This window comes from Malurus melanocephalus, unplaced genomic scaffold (assembly GCF_030028575.1).
Source record: "Malurus melanocephalus ecotype Western Australia unplaced genomic scaffold, MMel_1.1 scaffold_38, whole genome shotgun sequence".
Classification (NCBI taxonomy): domain Eukaryota; kingdom Metazoa; phylum Chordata; class Aves; order Passeriformes; family Maluridae; genus Malurus; species Malurus melanocephalus.
The window spans coordinates 1,460,063-1,478,682 of NW_026623270.1; the positions used below are offsets into that span (position 1 = coordinate 1,460,063).

General features: G+C 38.5%; 2 protein-coding genes across 4 annotated transcripts; both read right to left on the reverse strand.

Annotated features, from left to right (window-relative positions):
• Positions 1-1,782: 1,782 nt before the first annotated feature.
• Positions 1,783-3,549, reverse strand: TAAR2 (trace amine associated receptor 2). Its single transcript, XM_057364341.1, is given in 3 exon segments — positions 1,783-1,963; positions 1,965-2,077; positions 2,080-3,549. Coding segments are annotated over 3 exon segments (996 nt in total). The 5' UTR covers positions 2,837-3,549; the 3' UTR covers positions 1,783-1,837.
• A 5,361-nt stretch (positions 3,550-8,910) lies between these two features.
• On the reverse strand, positions 8,911-18,188 carry TAAR1 (trace amine associated receptor 1). Of its 3 annotated transcripts, XM_057364392.1 has the most exons (4): positions 18,052-18,188; positions 16,232-16,422; positions 13,012-13,127; positions 8,911-10,872 (listed from the first exon to the last, which is right to left on the reverse strand). In XM_057364392.1, exon 4 carries the CDS (start codon positions 10,835-10,837, stop codon positions 9,767-9,769), a length of 1,071 nt encoding a protein of 356 aa, XP_057220375.1. In that variant the 5' UTR covers positions 10,838-10,872; positions 13,012-13,127; positions 16,232-16,422; positions 18,052-18,188; the 3' UTR covers positions 8,911-9,766. The 3 variants fall into 3 exon arrangements, with proteins under 3 accessions (XP_057220375.1, XP_057220374.1, XP_057220376.1); XM_057364391.1 differs by lacking the exon at positions 18,052-18,188 and having other exon boundaries at positions 16,232-16,587; XM_057364393.1 differs by lacking the exon at positions 18,052-18,188 and having other exon boundaries at positions 16,092-16,587.
• Between the last annotated feature and the right edge of the window lie 432 nt (positions 18,189-18,620).

The following is an 18,620-nucleotide window of genomic DNA, read 5'->3' on the forward strand; positions in this document are numbered from 1 at the left end:
ACTAATTTTAACACAAAGAYGGGCTTAATGGCTTGCAAGTTTTTCTGAAGAAGTCACATTGAGCTKCATGCAGACAAGATCTGGCAGAGCTGGCTGTAAGATGTCACTGCTACAGAGAACTCCCCTCTCCCTGCCATTGCTGACCCACTGCAGGCTTTTTGTTTTCCCCCCAAACACTGTGTAATTCACGTGGCTCAGCTCCAAAAGAAGAATCAGAAAGCTCCTGGTGACAGCTCAGATGGTACCATGGCCACTAAGGTGTTGTGTGAAAGGTGTTGTATGCAAAGGTTACCCTCTGCTTCCCCAGACAGCTGGCCCCCAGGAGMACACTGCAGGAGCCAAAACAGATTAAGATGAGTTTAGACAATCCTAAGGCAACAGCACAGGCTGTGAAAGTCTGGGCTAGGCTGTGTTGGAGTTCCAGCTCTCCAGACCAGAGTCACTGGCTGCAAACAACCTGCTGCTCAGTTTTCTTGCTCTCCTTGAGTACTGCTCCAGATGCCCTTGTATTTAATCCAGGGGTATCCCTGGGAGTGGATGGAGCAATGCATGGGATAACATATTATCCACCTTCTAGGTGTCTAAAGCCTTCATTGCATCCAGCTCTGTTCTGTTCATTGCTCTGGTTGTTCAGCTAGTGACAAATGTGCACAAAGAATGTACTTGTGTCAACTTAAAGATCTTGGGGTTTAAGTTTTTATTGGGAAAGAGAAGAGCCTTACATAGCACTTCAGACAAGTCTGTGATCTACCAGTCCTTGCTGTGTTAAGTGTTTCAGGGTCAGCGTGAAACTGGAATTCTCCACATCCAAAATAGCACATGTTCATGTTATCACCAATACATTAAAAATTTTCAGCAAACAAAACAAGTGGCTATCACTGCCACATCATGCAGATGTGATAAGTCAAAAAGTGGATAAATGTGGATGGCTTTTTGGTGGTTCATCTTCAATAAGAGTAGAGTACACACTGTATGTGTGGTGCAAAAGGTAAGTCAGAGGTACAATTCACAACAAAAACACTGCAGTGCCTGCATTCAGTAAAGACAACACAGTTAAGCTTATTTTAAACAGGTAACTGATGTGAATACATGGCAAGGAGCTAAGTTAGAAGTTCCAGTTCAATGTGAAGATGTGGTGAGCTGTCAGCAAACGTATTTTATAACATCTGAAGCCTGACTTCTAAACAAAGATTGAACAAGCAYAGAGCTGAGTGAAAGCCATGATCTTGTTCCAGAACACTCCTTCCCAAGGACAAAACACATGGAGGACAAAGGGTTAAGAAAACCTGATTTTATTGTTTTCAAGGGAAAAGATCTACTTCAAGCCAAAATTACACTCCCATTCTATTTGCTTGGGAAGAGCAAATACATCTGCTAATGCCCCCTTCACAAAAGGGTGACAAATATGTACTATGTGAGACTGGGATACGTTTAGTTTAGGGTTATTAAGAATGAACCCTAAGAATGATTAGCTGCATGCATAGAAGATTAGATGAAATATCGAATTTGTAACCTGTATGTAAATAATTTCTTAAAAAAAAAAAAAACCAAAAAACCAAAAACAAAGAAACTAATGCATTAAGAGATTTTTTAGAAAGACTTATACTTCTGAAACACTATCAAGGCATTAAGAGTGAAAACAAGTGATATATAAATAAATGAGTCTGGTTTATTAAATACTAAATGAGTTAATTCTACAAGACTGACTCATAAAATTCATACTTCACATTTCAGGCTTTTACCAAACCATGAATATCCAGTAATCAATTTCTTCTTCATTTCTAGAGCTATTCCCACTAGTAGAGTCTATGACTTGACTGGTCTTCAGATAAAAGTTTTATTGTACGAAAATGTGGTGGTTTTTGCCTTTTAAGATATATTTCAATGTTTTCTGAAACCATGGATAGAAAAATCCATATATTAATGAATTGCAGAAAGAGTTTAGATACCCAAGCCAGTTTAAATGAATCAAACTGTGGTAAAGGAGTAGAAAAAATTTTAAATGGATCAATTAAGATTGCAAAAAAACAAGGCAACTAGCATATTAAGAAACCCAGCATAACAATACAGACAGTCTACTCCTGTCTTTATTCTTAGAAAGCTCATACTTCTTRTTATTTTTTGAATGCCTGTGTGCCTGGATTAACTCTGAAATGTGCCCTTGGGAGACAGTAAAAATTTTAACATAAATCCCTATCATAATGCAAGCAGGGGCAAATAAACCAACGGTAAATAAAAAAGCCCCCCACAGTTTGTTGAACACAATTGGGCACAAGCCTKAGCATTTAATCAGCATTTCATAGCCCTTGGTTCCAGAAGCATAAGCTTCAGAGAAAACCATAACAAAAGCAAAAGCAGCAGGCACTGACCAGCACACGGCTACGATTTACTTTACAGCTGCAACAGTCACGATGATTAAGTAAAGCAGAGGGTGGCAGATTGCATAAAAATGATCCATGACAATTGAACAAAGATGGAAAATGGAAGCTAAACTAAGCATCAAGTCAAAACTGTAATGAACTTTACAGAATATAGTCCCAAAAACCCATCAGCTCTCTACAGACCTCACCATGCTGTAGGGCATAATGGCAAAGCCCAGCAGGAAATCTGTGGCTGCCATGGATGAAATGAGGAAATTGGTGGGAGAATTAAGCTGCTTGAAATAGGAGATGGAAATTATTATGGCCAGATTCCCAAAGATGGTGAGAATGAAGACTGCTATTATGAATAGATACATTACCCCATGTACTGCTGCTGACCTAAAGTTCTCAGGACAGGATCTGTTTCCAAACTCAGAGCAATCTGTCAAATAATTTGAGATATTTGGAGAAAGCATATTCAATCCTTTATTAGGCTTCTCTTTTGGAAGCAGAGTTATATCAGCAGATTTAATTTTTACAAGTTTCCAAAATACTCCAAATTCTTACATGGGAATACAAGATAAAGTAAGGCAAGAGCATAAATTCCATTACTAAATGAAATGCAGTAAATCAGAGGCAAWATTTCTCTTGGTTTAAATAGGGACCAGCTACAATCAATTATTCTTCTGGAATTGTACATGAAATTTAGTAACTGGAAGCTATTACAAAATTAATTGCAAATTAAAGTCTTTAAAACAAAGCAGTTGAAAGCTTAAACAGTTAAGCTGAAAAYATGATTACCTCTTAACTTACAGAATTATATTATTTTATTTTGTACCTGGAGCATTTTGTAGAATATGGTTCTTGTATTTTGTATGCATTTTAATAATAGTAAATTTAACATAATAGAAGAAAAATATACATAGACAAAGAAACCCTCCAAGACGTTTCAATGATGGCAATGTCTGTAAATATTATGTAGGATAAATATCCCTCTTAGAATATTGATTTTTTTTTTCTAAAGAAGAAACGTTATACAAGCTGGTATACCTCAGCTTTCTTGAGATTTCAGTTAACGAGCTTCTCACCTAGGTGCTCATCTTAAGAGTCACAAATCAGTTGCCAAGCACTCACTCACCAAATTATTTATGCTGCTAAATTCACCTGCTGTGTATCACAAAGTATTAGCATTGAATGTTTCTGATGGAAATCAGTTGTAAAATTGGTATGACAACCAATATTCTCTTCTTCCCCTACATATACAACCATTTTCTATCATTATAATCCCACTGACTAAAAGGGTGTGGAGACAGGTTGAGCTTTATCTCCTGTAAAGGGCTGTGTTCCAGGTGCAGTAGTTATAAAYGAATATACTAGTGAATAGTTTCAAGGGTAGAAAAATTCCCTTCATTTATGTGGGGACAGCCAGACCCATTTCTTCCAWCTCTTTTCCTGATGAATTGCTTTGACAAAGAGCAAATTTAGAAATAGAAGCAGAAAGAAATACTCTTCTCCACAGGAGTTTAACACACTTAAAAGGAACATAGGAAGCAGCTTAGTCCATTGATTTTTTTCCAATAGGTATCACCCTGGAATGAAGAAATACAGAAATTGTGCATCAAAAGTTTAAAAACACACTTGTGTAGCCAGTTTTGTAGCCTAATCCTMTCTGCMTCTCTTAATAATGCCMTAAAGAAATTTTTTAATKAGACAWTTTTCTGTTTTGCTGTTGWCCTGCAAAACTGCAGTGTGGGTGAYAGATCCCCTYYRTTGCTTCATTCAGATTAGTGAAAGACRGTAATTTATTTTTCTTTTATGACATTACATTKAATTCCCAGTAGATTTGGAGCTAAATATATGTATGCAATTTAGGCGTTTTCATCAACAGACGATAAGGAAAATCAAGTATCTGTATTCCCAAAACCATTATTTTTGTTTGCTGTATTAATTCCTTTACCCTCGTGTATAGGGGAGCTCTTTTGGTGACCTAAGGTAGACAAAAGTCATGTTGTGTCTCATGATTTCCATGTTGGACTTACACATTGATTGAAGAGAATTATTTGATTATTTATTACTAACTGCTTTTATTCCTCTGACCTTCCTTCAGTAGAGCAACAATAGCAAAAGAAAAGCTTAAGTTTTCTCAAAGAATTGTTTTCTCCTGTCGTTAACTGAGAAAGCCCAAAGGATATGGGATGTACTGTCTTTTCAGTGATCCCTCTCTAACTGACAGGTAGCTTTTAGTCTTCATGCTATGAGCACCTAGTGTTTAAGGAAATTGACTTTTCCTATACCTATGGGAAATAAGAAATTGAGGCATCTAGGACTGGGCTGTGGAGCTTCCATTGTCGAATTTACTCAAGAGACCAGTTACTTCTGTTCTCTTAAGAAATTGATTTGTTTTACAAAGGCTGTTGCTTAATCATTTCAGAGAAGCATTTTCAATTTCCCATGAAACCAGTTTAATTTAAAGTGGCAGCATGAAGGTGAAAGGATCTTATTAGAAAACCTACAAAGTAGGAAATTAAATACATCTGTTTTTGCAGACCATGAAACATTGTGCAAGACTCAGTAAATATTATGGGAATTAAATTTCATAGAATCATAGAATCATGGAATTGTTGAGGTTGAAAGGGTACGTTCTGCGCCATCATCCAGATTATTAATGAAGGTGTTGAACAGGATTGGACCTAGTATTAACCCTTGGGGTACATCATTATTTGCTGGCCTTCAACTAAACTTTGTGCCAATGGTCAGCACCCTCTGGTCCTGGCCAGTTTCCAATCCACTTCAGTTTTCTCATCCAGCTCATGCTTCATTATCTTCTTTGTGGAAATCTTATGAGACAGTGTTGAAAGCCCTACTGAAGACTAGGTAGATAATAATAACTACTCTTCCCTTGTCTACCAGGCCAGTCATTCTGTCATATAAATTTATAAACTTTAGTCTATGTCTAATGAAAGYAGATTAGTCAAAATGCTTACAGRCAGACATATTCTTTTTYGGGATTAAGTCTCRAAGTGTAGTARYGTGGAWATAAYGTCATAGAKGATGAAGGTAATCTGAAATCTGCAKAAGTAAAAGACCTTTKTATAACACTGTGTYTTATATTTGACTGWATMCAGTATTTTCTCCCTTGTTGAATGRGTATTAATGYRTTGTAGAGGACAGMGARTATGCAATGTGCACAGACTAGATGAGTTAATTATTTAAGAAAAGACGTACACTTCGCAATATTTACACATTTTGGCAGCTCAGTTTTTCTGTTTGAGCACTGCACGAATATATTTTTTTTTTATCCAGGAGTTTAAAATACTCCATTTTGGAGTGACAGTTTCCTTTGTGATGTTTGCAGAAGGGTCCTACATGGACAGTTGGTGCTCCTCCTCTTTTCCCATCCTCCTGCATCTGGCAGGATCATGAGATTTGGACACAAAAGTCCAAAAGTCTAAAGTCCTTAGTTCAGRACTCTGAAACTTGCCGTCAGTTTTGTACAAAGAGTGAGAAGAAGGTGACATTGCAAATGGTCCTTACTGGTGGAAAAATGAACAGACATAAGTTTACTGGTGAAACAGAGCCTTTTATCATGCGGGAGCAATTRCTTTGCACAAGTTTCAGGGAAGTTAAAACATCTTAAATCACCCACAGGGGAATAATGTGTTTTGCAAAAGGTGGCCATCTGGGAAGTGTTCAAAAAGGTCACTAATTAAATATGTTGATAAGAAATTTGACAAGACTCTTTGCACTTCATTTGCATTATGGTACTTTGAGATCACAGTAAGGTATATTCTGCTTTACCAGATCTAACTCATAATCTGACTGGACAACAGCATGAGGCATTTTTCTTATGCTATCCTAATTTATCCATGTCTTGGTTCAAACAGAGTCCCTGTGGCCTCATTAACACATCTCATTTGCACATCACCCTCACATAGCTTYGTGCTGTTTATGATCAGAGAAATGAGAGAAAGTAATGGGATTTCATTACAGCCACTGTGCTAGAGAAGGCTCTCCGTGAACAGAAGGCACGGAGGTTCTTTGGGAAAGTGCCACCTTTAGGTAATAGGACACCAGAGGAAAAAGTTATTTCTGAAACTTTCCAAGTTGGACTATGCACAAAGCTGGCTTATACTTTAGGTTATTAARAACAAGGGGGATGGCCTTCTGGTCACCAGCGATCTGTGTGCAGAAACTCCTTAGTTCTGCGGAGGATAAAGATTGGTGACACCTTGGCTAGGCTGGCTTGCCTAGACAGTTGTTGGTCTGTACACTGTAAATTTCTTTCACCATTTACATTAAACAGATTATGGTGATCTTATGCAGCCAAAATGTTTGGATGCCCCCCACACTGGTTTTGGCTGGAATAGGRTTAATTTTCTTTATGCTAGTTGTGTGGTGTTATGTTTTAGATTTATGATGAAAACAATGTTGGTCACACATAAGCAACTCCCATTTAAGTTAAGACTGAGCAGTGCTTACACAGTTTTAAGGCTTTCTCTTTGAGTCACCTGAGGGGGCACAACAAGTTGGGAGGGGGCACAGAAGGGACATCTGATCCCCAGCTGACCAGAGAGTTACACCACACCCTGTGATGTTGTGCTCAGCAGTAAAACCTTGGGGCAAGAAGGAAGAACTGGGTTGTTGGGACTTACAGTGTTTGTTTTCCCAAGTAACGTAACCACTTACACATAATGGATCCCTGCTTTCCTTGAAATGGCTGAAGATTTGCTTTGAAATAGAAGTAGTGATGAATTCATTAATTTGCTTTACTTGCATGCATGGCTTTTGCTCTACCTATTAGATCGTCTTTGTCCACAACTTTTTCTCACTTGAGGAGAGTGGTTCTGGTTTCTATGGTTTTATAAGAATTGGCTTTGCAGTAGGATCTAGGCACAGACTGCAGGGACATGCTCTATTAGAACTACAGCCTGTCCTACAAGTGAGTTGGAATCATATTCATCCACAAACTCCTCATGCAACCAGAACAAGTTATAAAAAGAAAATTACCAATTGTAAACTTTGTAGAGGTGGAATTCCTTGAAAACACAGTAATGTTTCCAAATTTTCAAGAAGATAGAGATATAAGGAATGAGGGAAAAGAAACAGCTTCATTGACTTCCTGAAGGGACAATGTTAATATGTGCTGACCTTACTAAATACTCTTTAAAATGTTGTAGATGGGCAACATTTATCATAGAGGATCTGTTTTTCCTTCAATCTAAAATACTACCAGAAGAAAGGAGGTAACACCTGGCAGCASTTCTGAAACTCTTACTTCGAGTGAGATCAAGGTGTCCAAGTGACTACACATTTTATTTCAGCAGGCCAGACTCACTGGAGATGAAGGACAAAAAGAATTACCCATTATTTATCAGAAAAAGACTTTTTAAAATTTTATCTTGCTTTATTTTTGTGAGATTAAGTATTGAAGCAGTCACATTGTCATTAGCAAGGAACCATAGCAGAAGTGCTGATGTGGTGTATGATTCATTGTTCCTTTCTATGGTTTTTTTTGAGAGTGCAAATTTTACAAGATGGCAATGGAACAGTAAAAGACACAAACTCAGATCCTGATACTTTGCCCTGATSAAATGTATCATCATCCAACTTTTAAGGTTTTCAGCACAGAGTGCTTCAATGCTCTACGAAGTATAGGAAATGAAGACAAGATGTACGGATGAAACACTTCTACAAGGAACATATTGGTGAGTACAACTCTTACTTCAGTACAGAGTCATCAGCTTCTCCCCATGGTCTGTTTTCAGATATTAATCATTTCCTGCCCAGTGCCAGTACTGTTCCTTCACAATCCMACTGAGTTCAACCACAAGATTTCTTCACAATTCTATATGCTTTTCTCTAAACCTGTCACTGTTTTGCAATCAGACAAAACAACAACATGACCAAGCTAAAAATAGTTCTCTAAGATGCAAAGTGGCAAATATTTTTACATCTAAACATTCATTAGATAGGCATAATTTTCCAGCATTCTCAGGTGCAATGCAGCTTTTTCACTATTGCTTTTCACTTAGTACTTCTTTTTTTCTTTTTTTTTTTTTCTGTCTTTGATCTCATTAAACATTCTTTTGATCTCAAAAAGCAGCAAAGCCTTTAAGTGACAAACTTGTAGGTGACAAGTACCAGCTGAAATGGAAACGGAAAGAGCAGCGCTACTTTTCCCTGCCTCACCCCTCCTTCATGGAGTTGGTGGTATGGCTGGTTACTGGCCTCTTTTGAGCTATGCACACATATGGAAGAGGAAGGACAAAACTTAGAGAGCTTTAGGTTATTACTCAAAAATGCCAAGAAATTMAAAGGARAAKGTCTTTCTGGTCTTTCTARAGGAGAACTGATGTGCTGARGCCTGACCAGMAGGCCTAAGCCAGAGCTGAGYTACAGGATGAATCCTGGGCACTRTGTGACTAACACCATCYGTATTATTTAGCTGAAAATAGATTATAAACATGCTTATGCTAGCTGTTATCACCTTGGGTAGTTATCTGCAAGAAATTKATCATTTWAAGAAACTTTYCCAACTGACATKAATAGAGGCTYAKTTGTAGGGTATTTTAGRGAAAACCCTCCCAGTCAAGGTCTGGGCTCTGGCCAAGCCCTGGCTGTGGCTGGTCAGGAAATGTGCCACCAGATCCAGGTGTTTCTGTGMTAAAAATRTAATCAAGTCACTTGAACTTGATGATTTGGGACTATAAAAGCTGGACCCACTTCTGGGRTGAATTTGGTGACCTCACSTATGGGTGGGAAAGGGTTCTCCATGTCCTCACTGCGAAACAGAGCYCCCARGCAATTGCAGGCTCTGGATGATGGTAAAGTATTTTGGCAAYTGGTGAYGTGTTTTTCTCAATCACTATCCTGTCTCTTGCACAGTAATGATTAGGTGATTTACCCCTCTTGTTTTTGCTTGTTGCTAAAGCCAAGCATGTAGTTTTATTGGATRYATCATTTTACTTTYGTGTTGCCTTAATWTTCATAGTAAAATAACACCGTTCTTTCCATTGGTGTCTGTGCTCTATAAATCACCTCCGTCAATCGGCAGAACAAGAACACAAATGAAAACAAATACATATAAACCKTGTTCAAGAAATTAATCTGTTGTAACAGAATAGTTTTTTTATTTATTAAGATCAGGGATATAAACTGCTGTAAGCTTTTCTTAAACTGAAGCCTTGCTCTTCTGTACATTGCAAATAAATAGATATCATCAAAATACCACATACATATCCCAATCTGGAATGAAAGAATACATAAAGCAAAACAGTTGCTTGTCTGCTTGAGCTACATTTGGCAAATAGGCAAASAAATAGGTGTTTCCTGCCTTTACACTCTTACCTGGGAGTTCAGCCTCCAGGCAAAAGTTCAAAGCCATGAGTCCAACCATTTAAAACATGTTAATTTGAAAACAAATGAGTYCTGGAAGAGTCCTGTTGAAACACTTTTCCAAAAACAATAATCTTCAATGCCCTGCGAAACCACATGTAAAAAAATGCATAAACAATTGGGTTAAGTGTAGAATTTAAATAGCCAAACCAAACCAAAGCATCRAGGAGAACAGGTGGTATCACATAATTCATGAATGGATTGGTAGCTGTGAAGAAGAAGAATGGAGTCCAGCAGATGAGAAACACTCCCATTATTATGCCTAAAGTCTTAGCAGCTTTCCTTTCCCTGCAGAATGAAATGTGGTGCTTCATTTCAAATTGCATCTTTTTTTTGCTRATTGCATCGATGGATCTTGCCTGTTTCTTTGCTACAGAGTATATTTTCCTATAGATGTACAGCATAACAAGTCCAGGGATGTAAAAAGACACTACRGAGGCCACAATACCTGAAATTTCGCTAAAAATGAGAAAGCATCCACCCGCACAGTGGACGTGATTATAAATCTTTTCTGCCCCTCTCAAGTTTAGGTCTAGAAAGATCATCCCAAAAGCAAAAGCAGCAGGAACCATCCAGCTTACGAACACCATGACCACGATGACAAAAGTGTTTATCTTTGATTTGTATCTCAAGGGGTCACACACAGCATAGTAACGGTCGATGGATATGAAGGAAAGATGGAAGATAGAAGCCGTGCTCAGCATAATGTCCGTGCTTGTGTGGATCTTGCAGAAGAACTCCCCAAAATACCAACAGTGCTCAACAGAGCGCACCATACTGCAAGGCATGATGAAGAATCCCAGCAGGAAATCTACGGTAGCCATTGAAAGTATCAGGAAATTAGTAGGCGTATGGAGCTGCTTGAAATGTGATATTGAGATGATAACTGTCAAATTTCCAACCACCGTGGCCAGAATAACGCAAACCATGAAGATGTACATGGAAACACGGACGCTGTTTGACCAGCTGCTCCTGATGCAAGAGCCATTTACAGATTCACAGCACAGTTGCATCCTTACTGGGGTCTCAAATCCACACAGGTATGCAGCACAGGTACTGTTTTCCCTAATTCTGAGGCACATTTACAACTGGTTTTCCATTTTCTAGACGGGTTGAGCTGCAGAGAGGAAAATAAAAGGGCATTGTAAACACCTTCMTTTAGCTGGGTGTGTAGGAAATGCACATTTCATTAGTTATGAAGGATGAAAGTATTTTGCAATTACACTTAGCAGAACAGACACTTTTATCATCTGACTTCCCTTGAAATGGGAATTTCCTTTGTTGAAATAAACTGCATAATGGGGTGTCCTCACACCAGTGACTCTTTGGGGCCTGCAATGGGCAATGCCTTGTCCAGTGGGCAGATGAGAAACCCTTTTCATTATTTCTGCTTTCAGTCCTAGTCTTCTTCATCAATATTTGCTGGAGTCCTGTRTGTTTCACTTCGCTCTTGAAAACCAGTAATTTTACATTCTGAGGCTCCCTCAACTTATTTTTGTTACATAAATCTAAAACCTACAAGTCTAAAACCAGAAGGCTAAAACTCAGGAGTYCATGCTTGACCTCTCCTCCAACCCTGTCCCAATAGTGATGACTGAACAAAYCAAGTTTTACTGGAAAATCATTGCAGTCTCTAGCTGTAAATAGAGATGTAAGGAAAAGATCTAAGAGGAGAAAAAGCTTTTCTGCCCTTTTGCTGACAAAATAAAACAGAAGAATCAGACAAATCTGAAACATTATCTGCTGTATAAGCAAATGTTTTTTTCTGTCAAGCTCTAGATTTTTTTCAGTGCCAGTAGYTTGGCATTGCTGTAGTATTTATTATGTAAATCTGTTTTTAGCTAAGGCATGAACATGGAGAGAAACATTTTCAGATCATTTTAGTTTCCATCTGAGGACACAAATATCGCTGTTCTCTTGTGTAGGCAGTAGCATGTCCCTTTCGCAAGTGTCTTTTTTTCATGAAAACTTTTAATGAAAGTACTTCAGCACATGGCAAGCAATATTTATTTTTGAAAAATCTGTTTTTCTTTTAAGCAACAAAAAGATAGTGCTATTGTGAAAAAATAAAGATCATTAACATAAACTATTCAGTAGCACTATCATTACAGTATAAAATGGTTGTCAAAACTGACATGGCTATTAAGCCAGGACTGATTTAACCCATTTGCTTTGGGACTAGTCCCCTCTGGTTATTCTGGATAGAACACAATTTAAAGAAAAATTATTTCCCAGATTAAACCAAATGTTACTACAAACACACCATGGCACTGGAAGTTAAATGAACATTGACAATAAACTGTAGCTTGCAAAACCCTGACAGCTCCCACCAACACCCTGTGTTATAGAGAGGGATTTCGCAAATAGGGCCAGGCAGTGGCACCCSAGTGTCAAAGGAATTCTCAGGAATAAGGGACTCACAAAATCCGAGTTTATTTATTTACTGTTTGGAGTGCTTTTGGCTTCCTCTTTTTTCTGCCTACTAATATTTAACACCATCTCTGCTCCTTTTCACCTCATTTTAATTATCACTTCATTTGTCTTTTCCTTCCATTTTTGTCAGTCTGATCAAGTTTCTTTTCTTGCCTGTCATTCCTTCTTTCAGCACACTTACAMCCAAGACAGGGAAAGCACAACCAGATGGATATTTATTAACTCAAATTTTCAATTTTCACAGTAGAAAGAATTAAACACCAATTTAACTGCATATACTGCCACCATTTTAAAGATCTTAAGCCCATGCAGGTTGTAAATGTGTCATATAGATTTTGAACTTCAGTTGTTCTATATAAAAATATAAATAAATTAAACAAATGGTAAAGCAGCCTGTGAAGCCAATCAGAAAGAACTAACATGCTATCTCTAGTTTTCCTTAAGATTTAAAAGATTAATAACTTCTCTGTTGTTTTCTGATAAACTGTCTAGACAAAAGGAATATGATCTCCCCTGAAAACAGGTTTTCTTAAAAAAAAAACAGGGCTTTTTTTTTTTTTTTTTTAAAAAAAAAATAAATAAATAAGAGAAAGTAAAAACTCCAACCAAAGGATGGAGCAAACTGAGATCAAATGTATGGCCTTGTATTACATGGAAACAAAATAAATCAAAACACATGTGGCAAACTGTTCAAGTGAGCTGAACTCTGAAGAAGTTTTGAAGAACAAAGCAGAATGCTTCCCTTCCATATATAATTACAAAGGCTAAAATTTAGTGAAATGGCAATATGAAGAAGCATACTCTTAAAAACCTCTTCTCCTACCTTTGACCCTTCATGCTGGRTAGAAGTCTGCTCTTGGCACTTATTTGCTTTCTGCTGGCTGAGTGGYGCTGCTTTCTTGTAAAGACCACAAAAAGCTCTTCATTGCCATTACAGTTCTGGGAAACACAAATTTTGAGAGAACAGGCTTTTAATCCACAGCTGGATCAGCCTCCAGAACCCCCCCCGCACGTTGCTGGAGGATGTTGGTGTGACCAATAGCATTCTTGGCTCTTTGATTCAATAGCAGCTGTTGATGTGAATAGTAGCTCAAACTGTTTATTTTATCACCCATGTAGAGAATGAAATCATGGCAGTWGCATTCATACTTGTTTAATGGGCCTTATTTATAGGTAAATTGAATTCATTTGAAGTATGTTTACTTGTTTGATTAAATGTTATGGTTGTACTGAGAGCAGCCCAGTATTATTTAAGCAAAGAACAAAAGACACCATGAGATCTACCTTCTGTAAACTTTTAAAATATAGCAAAATACATAAGAATAGGTTAGTTACAGCAGCATGTAAGATTTCCTCGGAAAATTATATTGTGAAGMGAGTGACACAATGTATATTTACCAGCCTATGTATGATTGCAGAACAAACATTTAATCCAACAGCCTCAGCAGTTAACAGCTGTTTGCAAGATACAGCTACTGAAAAAGTGTTTTAAGTAAACACCTATTATTGTCTGGACCAGAGTCATAGATGAGGAGGATCAATCTTTTGCTCCACAAAGGTCCATGCAGCCTTTTAAAATGTGATACTGCTTTGTAAATGTAAATGTAAATGACAGCTATTATGGTGACCATCAGCTAGAGCCCACTTAAGCTGGGTGCCTCAGTGGCCCATGCAACAATGTTGGTTAAGATATGACTTCCTGCAAACTGTTCTGATGACCTCTGTTAGATACTTTATTATGCTATGTGCAAAAAATAAAAATGAATGCAAACAAGTCAGTTCTTTTCTTTTTCTTGCGGCTGCATTCACAGACGGGGATTTCACTGCAAGGTTCTCCTTCCTACAGCAAGAGAGTCTGACAACCAAAAAAAAAGTAGAAACAATGATCAGGCTGAGTGGGAAACTGCTGGAGGGAGTCAAGAGGATATGCTGCGGAGAGGAGCGAGATCCAATTCCTCAGAGTTGGGGAAAAATGAAAAAAAACTTATTAGACACCCAAATACTCATCTGGGAAAGAGGCCTTCACCCTTCTGGGCAGTAATTAAGCAGGCCAAATTRTCAACTAATGTAGAGCGAGAAGGAACATTTTGGGAACAAGCTTTCACTCTATTGGTGCAGATGCTTCAAACAGGCATTTTCCTGTCAAACAGCCATTTAATTTTAATGCTGATGTGGATCATGAAAATGTTCTCAGACTAGCTATTTAAAATAGCAAAGAGAACTATGTCAATCTCTATTTCTGTGAGAACTCAAAGCACTTACAATTTGTCAGAGTTTAACAGTCTTTTGAGTCTGTTGTATAGTTAAGCAGTTATACATCAAAATTCAAAGTGAAAACTTTTCTACAAAATTGTTGCTGTGGCACTTCTTTTCTGGAAAATTTATATTTCTGCAAGAAGTAGTTTAAAGTGTTTTGGAAAACCACAAAAGAGAGATGCCACAAAGTCTAAAATACATTTTGTTTTTAAAACATGAAGTAATTAAAATAGAAAACAGCACTTAAGAGAATGGAAATAGCACTTTTGTCAGACCTCAAACCTATTTGRATAACGTGTTGAAAAGTTATCGTATCCTTCTTATACAAGACTGCGGAAGGGATTCTGGAAAAGGGAAGAAACAGAAAAGGACTCAAGGATGTGAACTGCTACAATGAAAAAAAWTTCACAACAGCATTGATTTCTACTGTGGTTCTTTTAGCTTGCACTTCTGTGAGTATAGTTGGGTCATTCAGCAGAAAGTTTCTCATTTTCACACATTTCATTTTTAAAACTGTTTCTCTGTGAGGGGAACCACGAATGTATAAATTCTGAGGGCTGTATGTGATGCTAGCTGGAGAGGAATTTTTAAGGTGTAAAACTCCACTCATCATCTATGCAGCTCCCAGGAGGAAAAAAAAAAAAGCACAATATTAGGAAAATTATGTTCCTGAATTTCCATTYATATGTTTGAAATCTAGGGGGAAATGCCCAAGTTCTTATTAAGCTATTAGTACAAAATAATTATTTCTTTATAGGGTTTAAAAAAGAAGATCTGGCAGCAACTAATCCGAATTCTATTCCTRCAAACCTGGTGCAATCCCACTGAAGACAATCTGAAATTAGCCCAGATTTGTACTGGAGGAATTTAGAGARCAGATGTGATGATTGAGCTCCAGACTTTTCCCATGGTTTCTATTCCTAGTTTTCGGTGAAAAACTTTACTCTTCCTTGCCAAGTAAAACCAGCTGTTTGTACAGAGTAATGCAATGTTTGTGCTCCTTCTGCAAGCATAGTGCTTAGGTTAAGGACTAAAAATCCAAAGCCTAGCATAAGTGCAAATCTCTGAAAGGCACAGAGGAGAGACTCYGAGAAAATAATGTTTGAACAGCAAAGCAAAATACACCCATCCAAAGCCAAAAAACTATCTCTGCACAGGGTGAGGATATTCTACATTTGGTAGCCTTGCCAAGTAGAGCTATTTCTTGGTCCACTGCCTTCACTCGGCAGCAAAAGCTGCTCCCAGGGCTCCCGAGGGCAGGAGCAGCCTCTCCTCTGGCCCCGGCAGGGYGAGTGAATCCTCTGCACAGAGCAGAGGCACGTGCAGGGTGGGGACAAGTCTCTTTCCAGTGTTTCTCTGCACTCACCAATCCACCAGGAATGAATTTAGGGCTGTAACTGCTTTGCTGATATTTGCTGGSCTCTGATAARAYGACAGYAAGACAARCACAGAGGAGGAAGCCACTGAGCARTAAAAAGGTACAATCCCATTCTGCRTCCTTATGGCCCTCTAAGAACTTCACAGAAAGGAAAGAGCCTTGCTCARAATTCATTGCTGTGTGTGGAAAGACTTTTCCCCCCAGCTACGTTTTTCTTTTAGCTATTGGGAACGAATGGCTTTTTAAATCATACTTTAAATTGTACTTACTGCTGTTGGTGGTATTGCTGYTCACTACAGAAAGAACACAGTGATCTGTGCAGAATAACAGCTATTATCTTCAATGCTAACCATAGGAGACTCATCTTTGAAAGAAAATAATATCCCAATCTAACATATTAGCAGCTCACCATATTCTGGACTGCATGAACCGGAGACAGTCGGGCACTGGAGTCACTTCCCCATCAGGAACCGGCGCAGGCTGCAGATACAGYGCGGGACTGACTCATCCCACACGAATTCTCCCAACTAAGTGGCTGCATGCTTGGTCTGACTGGTTTACAGCTTGCTGGGAAAATCTCATCAACAGGATGACGTAGATCTTAAATAKCCAGAAAAGATAAGCACATAATAAATCTAGTCTGACACAAGCCACTAGCATATGCAAAGATTAATTCATTTGAAGTAAGCTAAAGTCAGGCTTCTTGCATGAAAAGAGGCATGCAAAGTGAAGGAAATATCTATTCTGGTCAAGGTACAGATGGACATGATATCACTGAACTGTTTTTAAGATTGCCTAATATCTCACTTCCTCCTTTCAGTTTTGTGCAACACTGACAAATTTTAACACTTTCAGTTATCTTAAAAAATTTGATYTGCTTATCCCAGACTGGATATTTTCCAAGAAATTCAATTCACAACACTTTGGCAGTGTCTGAGAGAAACACTGATTAAAAGATATTGTTTCCTTCCAATGAAAACTTCTGCTAGCCATTTATTTATGATGTTCAGGTGTTTGTATGATATGCTTGTAGCAGGGACTTAAGACCTGTTGCTTTCCTAGTTATATATTTCTACCATACCAGATAACTATGCCTGCAGGTCATTGACAGCATCCACCATCTCCAAACAATAGTTTTAGTATTGCTATGGAACCCAAACAGGAGCATTCTTCCAGAAAAAAAAGTAATCCCAGAGAGGAGAACTGACCCAGTTTGGGTCAGTTTATGTGTGTCAGTCTTTGGCTTCATTGGTGGAGAGCCAGTGCTTTCAGCTCCTGCTCCCCAGAGGTTTCTCTGAGCCTGTAGTGGGACCTGTGGGGCTCAGGCTGCAACTCCTGCCTGGGTATTTGGATTTGGGATGAGCTTGGGAGTTAGGAAAGTATGGCACCAGCAAGGTGGCACAAGGGGACACAAGGCTGAACAAGAAGGATAACTCCTAGTGAAATGCAAGTCTTGAAATGTCCCATTCTGGTCTGGAAGTGTGACTAGTCAACTAGAAGCCACTAAAATCTAAAATTGCTTATAAAGACTTGTATGTCAAAAAGCAGTGTCCTTTAGCTTCCATTCTCATGGTCTGTTCTCTGCTGCTTTTCTCAAATGCTGGATTTGCCTACAGCAGTTACATGCTGCTTTCCCAGAAATATTGAATCTGACTGTTTTGATAGTCCATCTGCAAGCCCAACAGGCTGCATATGCCAGTGCTACTGCAGCGTGGGGTGTTTTTAAGGGAGCACCTGCCAGTGCCATCTTTTGCTTCCACAGCTTTTTCCTGTGATGCTGAGCTTGAGTGGTACCCTGGCACTGCAGAAACAGCAACACAACTGRTGCAGGAATTACCAGTGTCAGAGGCTGTGCCCTTTCTTGCCAGCCCTTTCCTGCTCAGCCTCAGGAAGGCATGACTGTGCAGCCCATTTTTTCACCAGAAAACCTTCATTTATTTTCTCAGCRGGTGCTGTATATTAATTGAATATTGGATCACGGTAGAAGAGGTCAGGGTGCTCGGAAGTTGATTGGAATTTGATTTATTACTTCTTATCAAATTCTCACTTCCTGTCTAACTCCTGCCCAACATGCATGACACTGAAAGGTAACAGATGGCAGCTACAGGAGGTTTAGCTGTTTAAATGTGCCCTTACAAGGTTGCATAACTTTTTGTTCACCTGAAGAGAAAGCATCTCTTTCTTCTCCCCCCCCACCCCCAGCCCTCCTGTAGTCTATTTTGTTCTTACCTGCAATTGTTTCCAGCTCTCCCTGCAACTTGCAAAAATTTGTAAGTCATCAAGATCTAATGATGAGCCTTAGCAAATCAGGGAGGAATATAGGTCACATCCTTGTTGACAAAAGGGACAATGATCTGTAAGRAAAGGTTCAGCAGAAAACAACTGGCACTGTAAGATTCCCTTGGCAAAACACAGGAGTGGTTACATTAAGCATTACACAAGAGGTTTCTGGTTTTGGTCAGTCTAATGCTGAATTTGGARCAACTCCTGCAAGCAGAGGTTAATATTAACATGAACAAACAACTAAAAGACCTAGTGTAACATTAAAGGTAGTCCCAGAAACTCTTCATCAAAATAAATGTTGGAGCCTGTTGCTGGGTAATGATGATTGATCAAAGTTAAGCTTTTATATATACATGGTCCTTTTACATGCAACCATCTGATATTCTTGATTTACAGCTCATTGACATCACTTATGAAAAGACMATAAACTTTTTTACCCACACCTGCCAAAAGTTTTCTTTCAGCCTAGCTACCAGGAAATACCTCATTATTTATCAATGCTCATGATTTCAAAA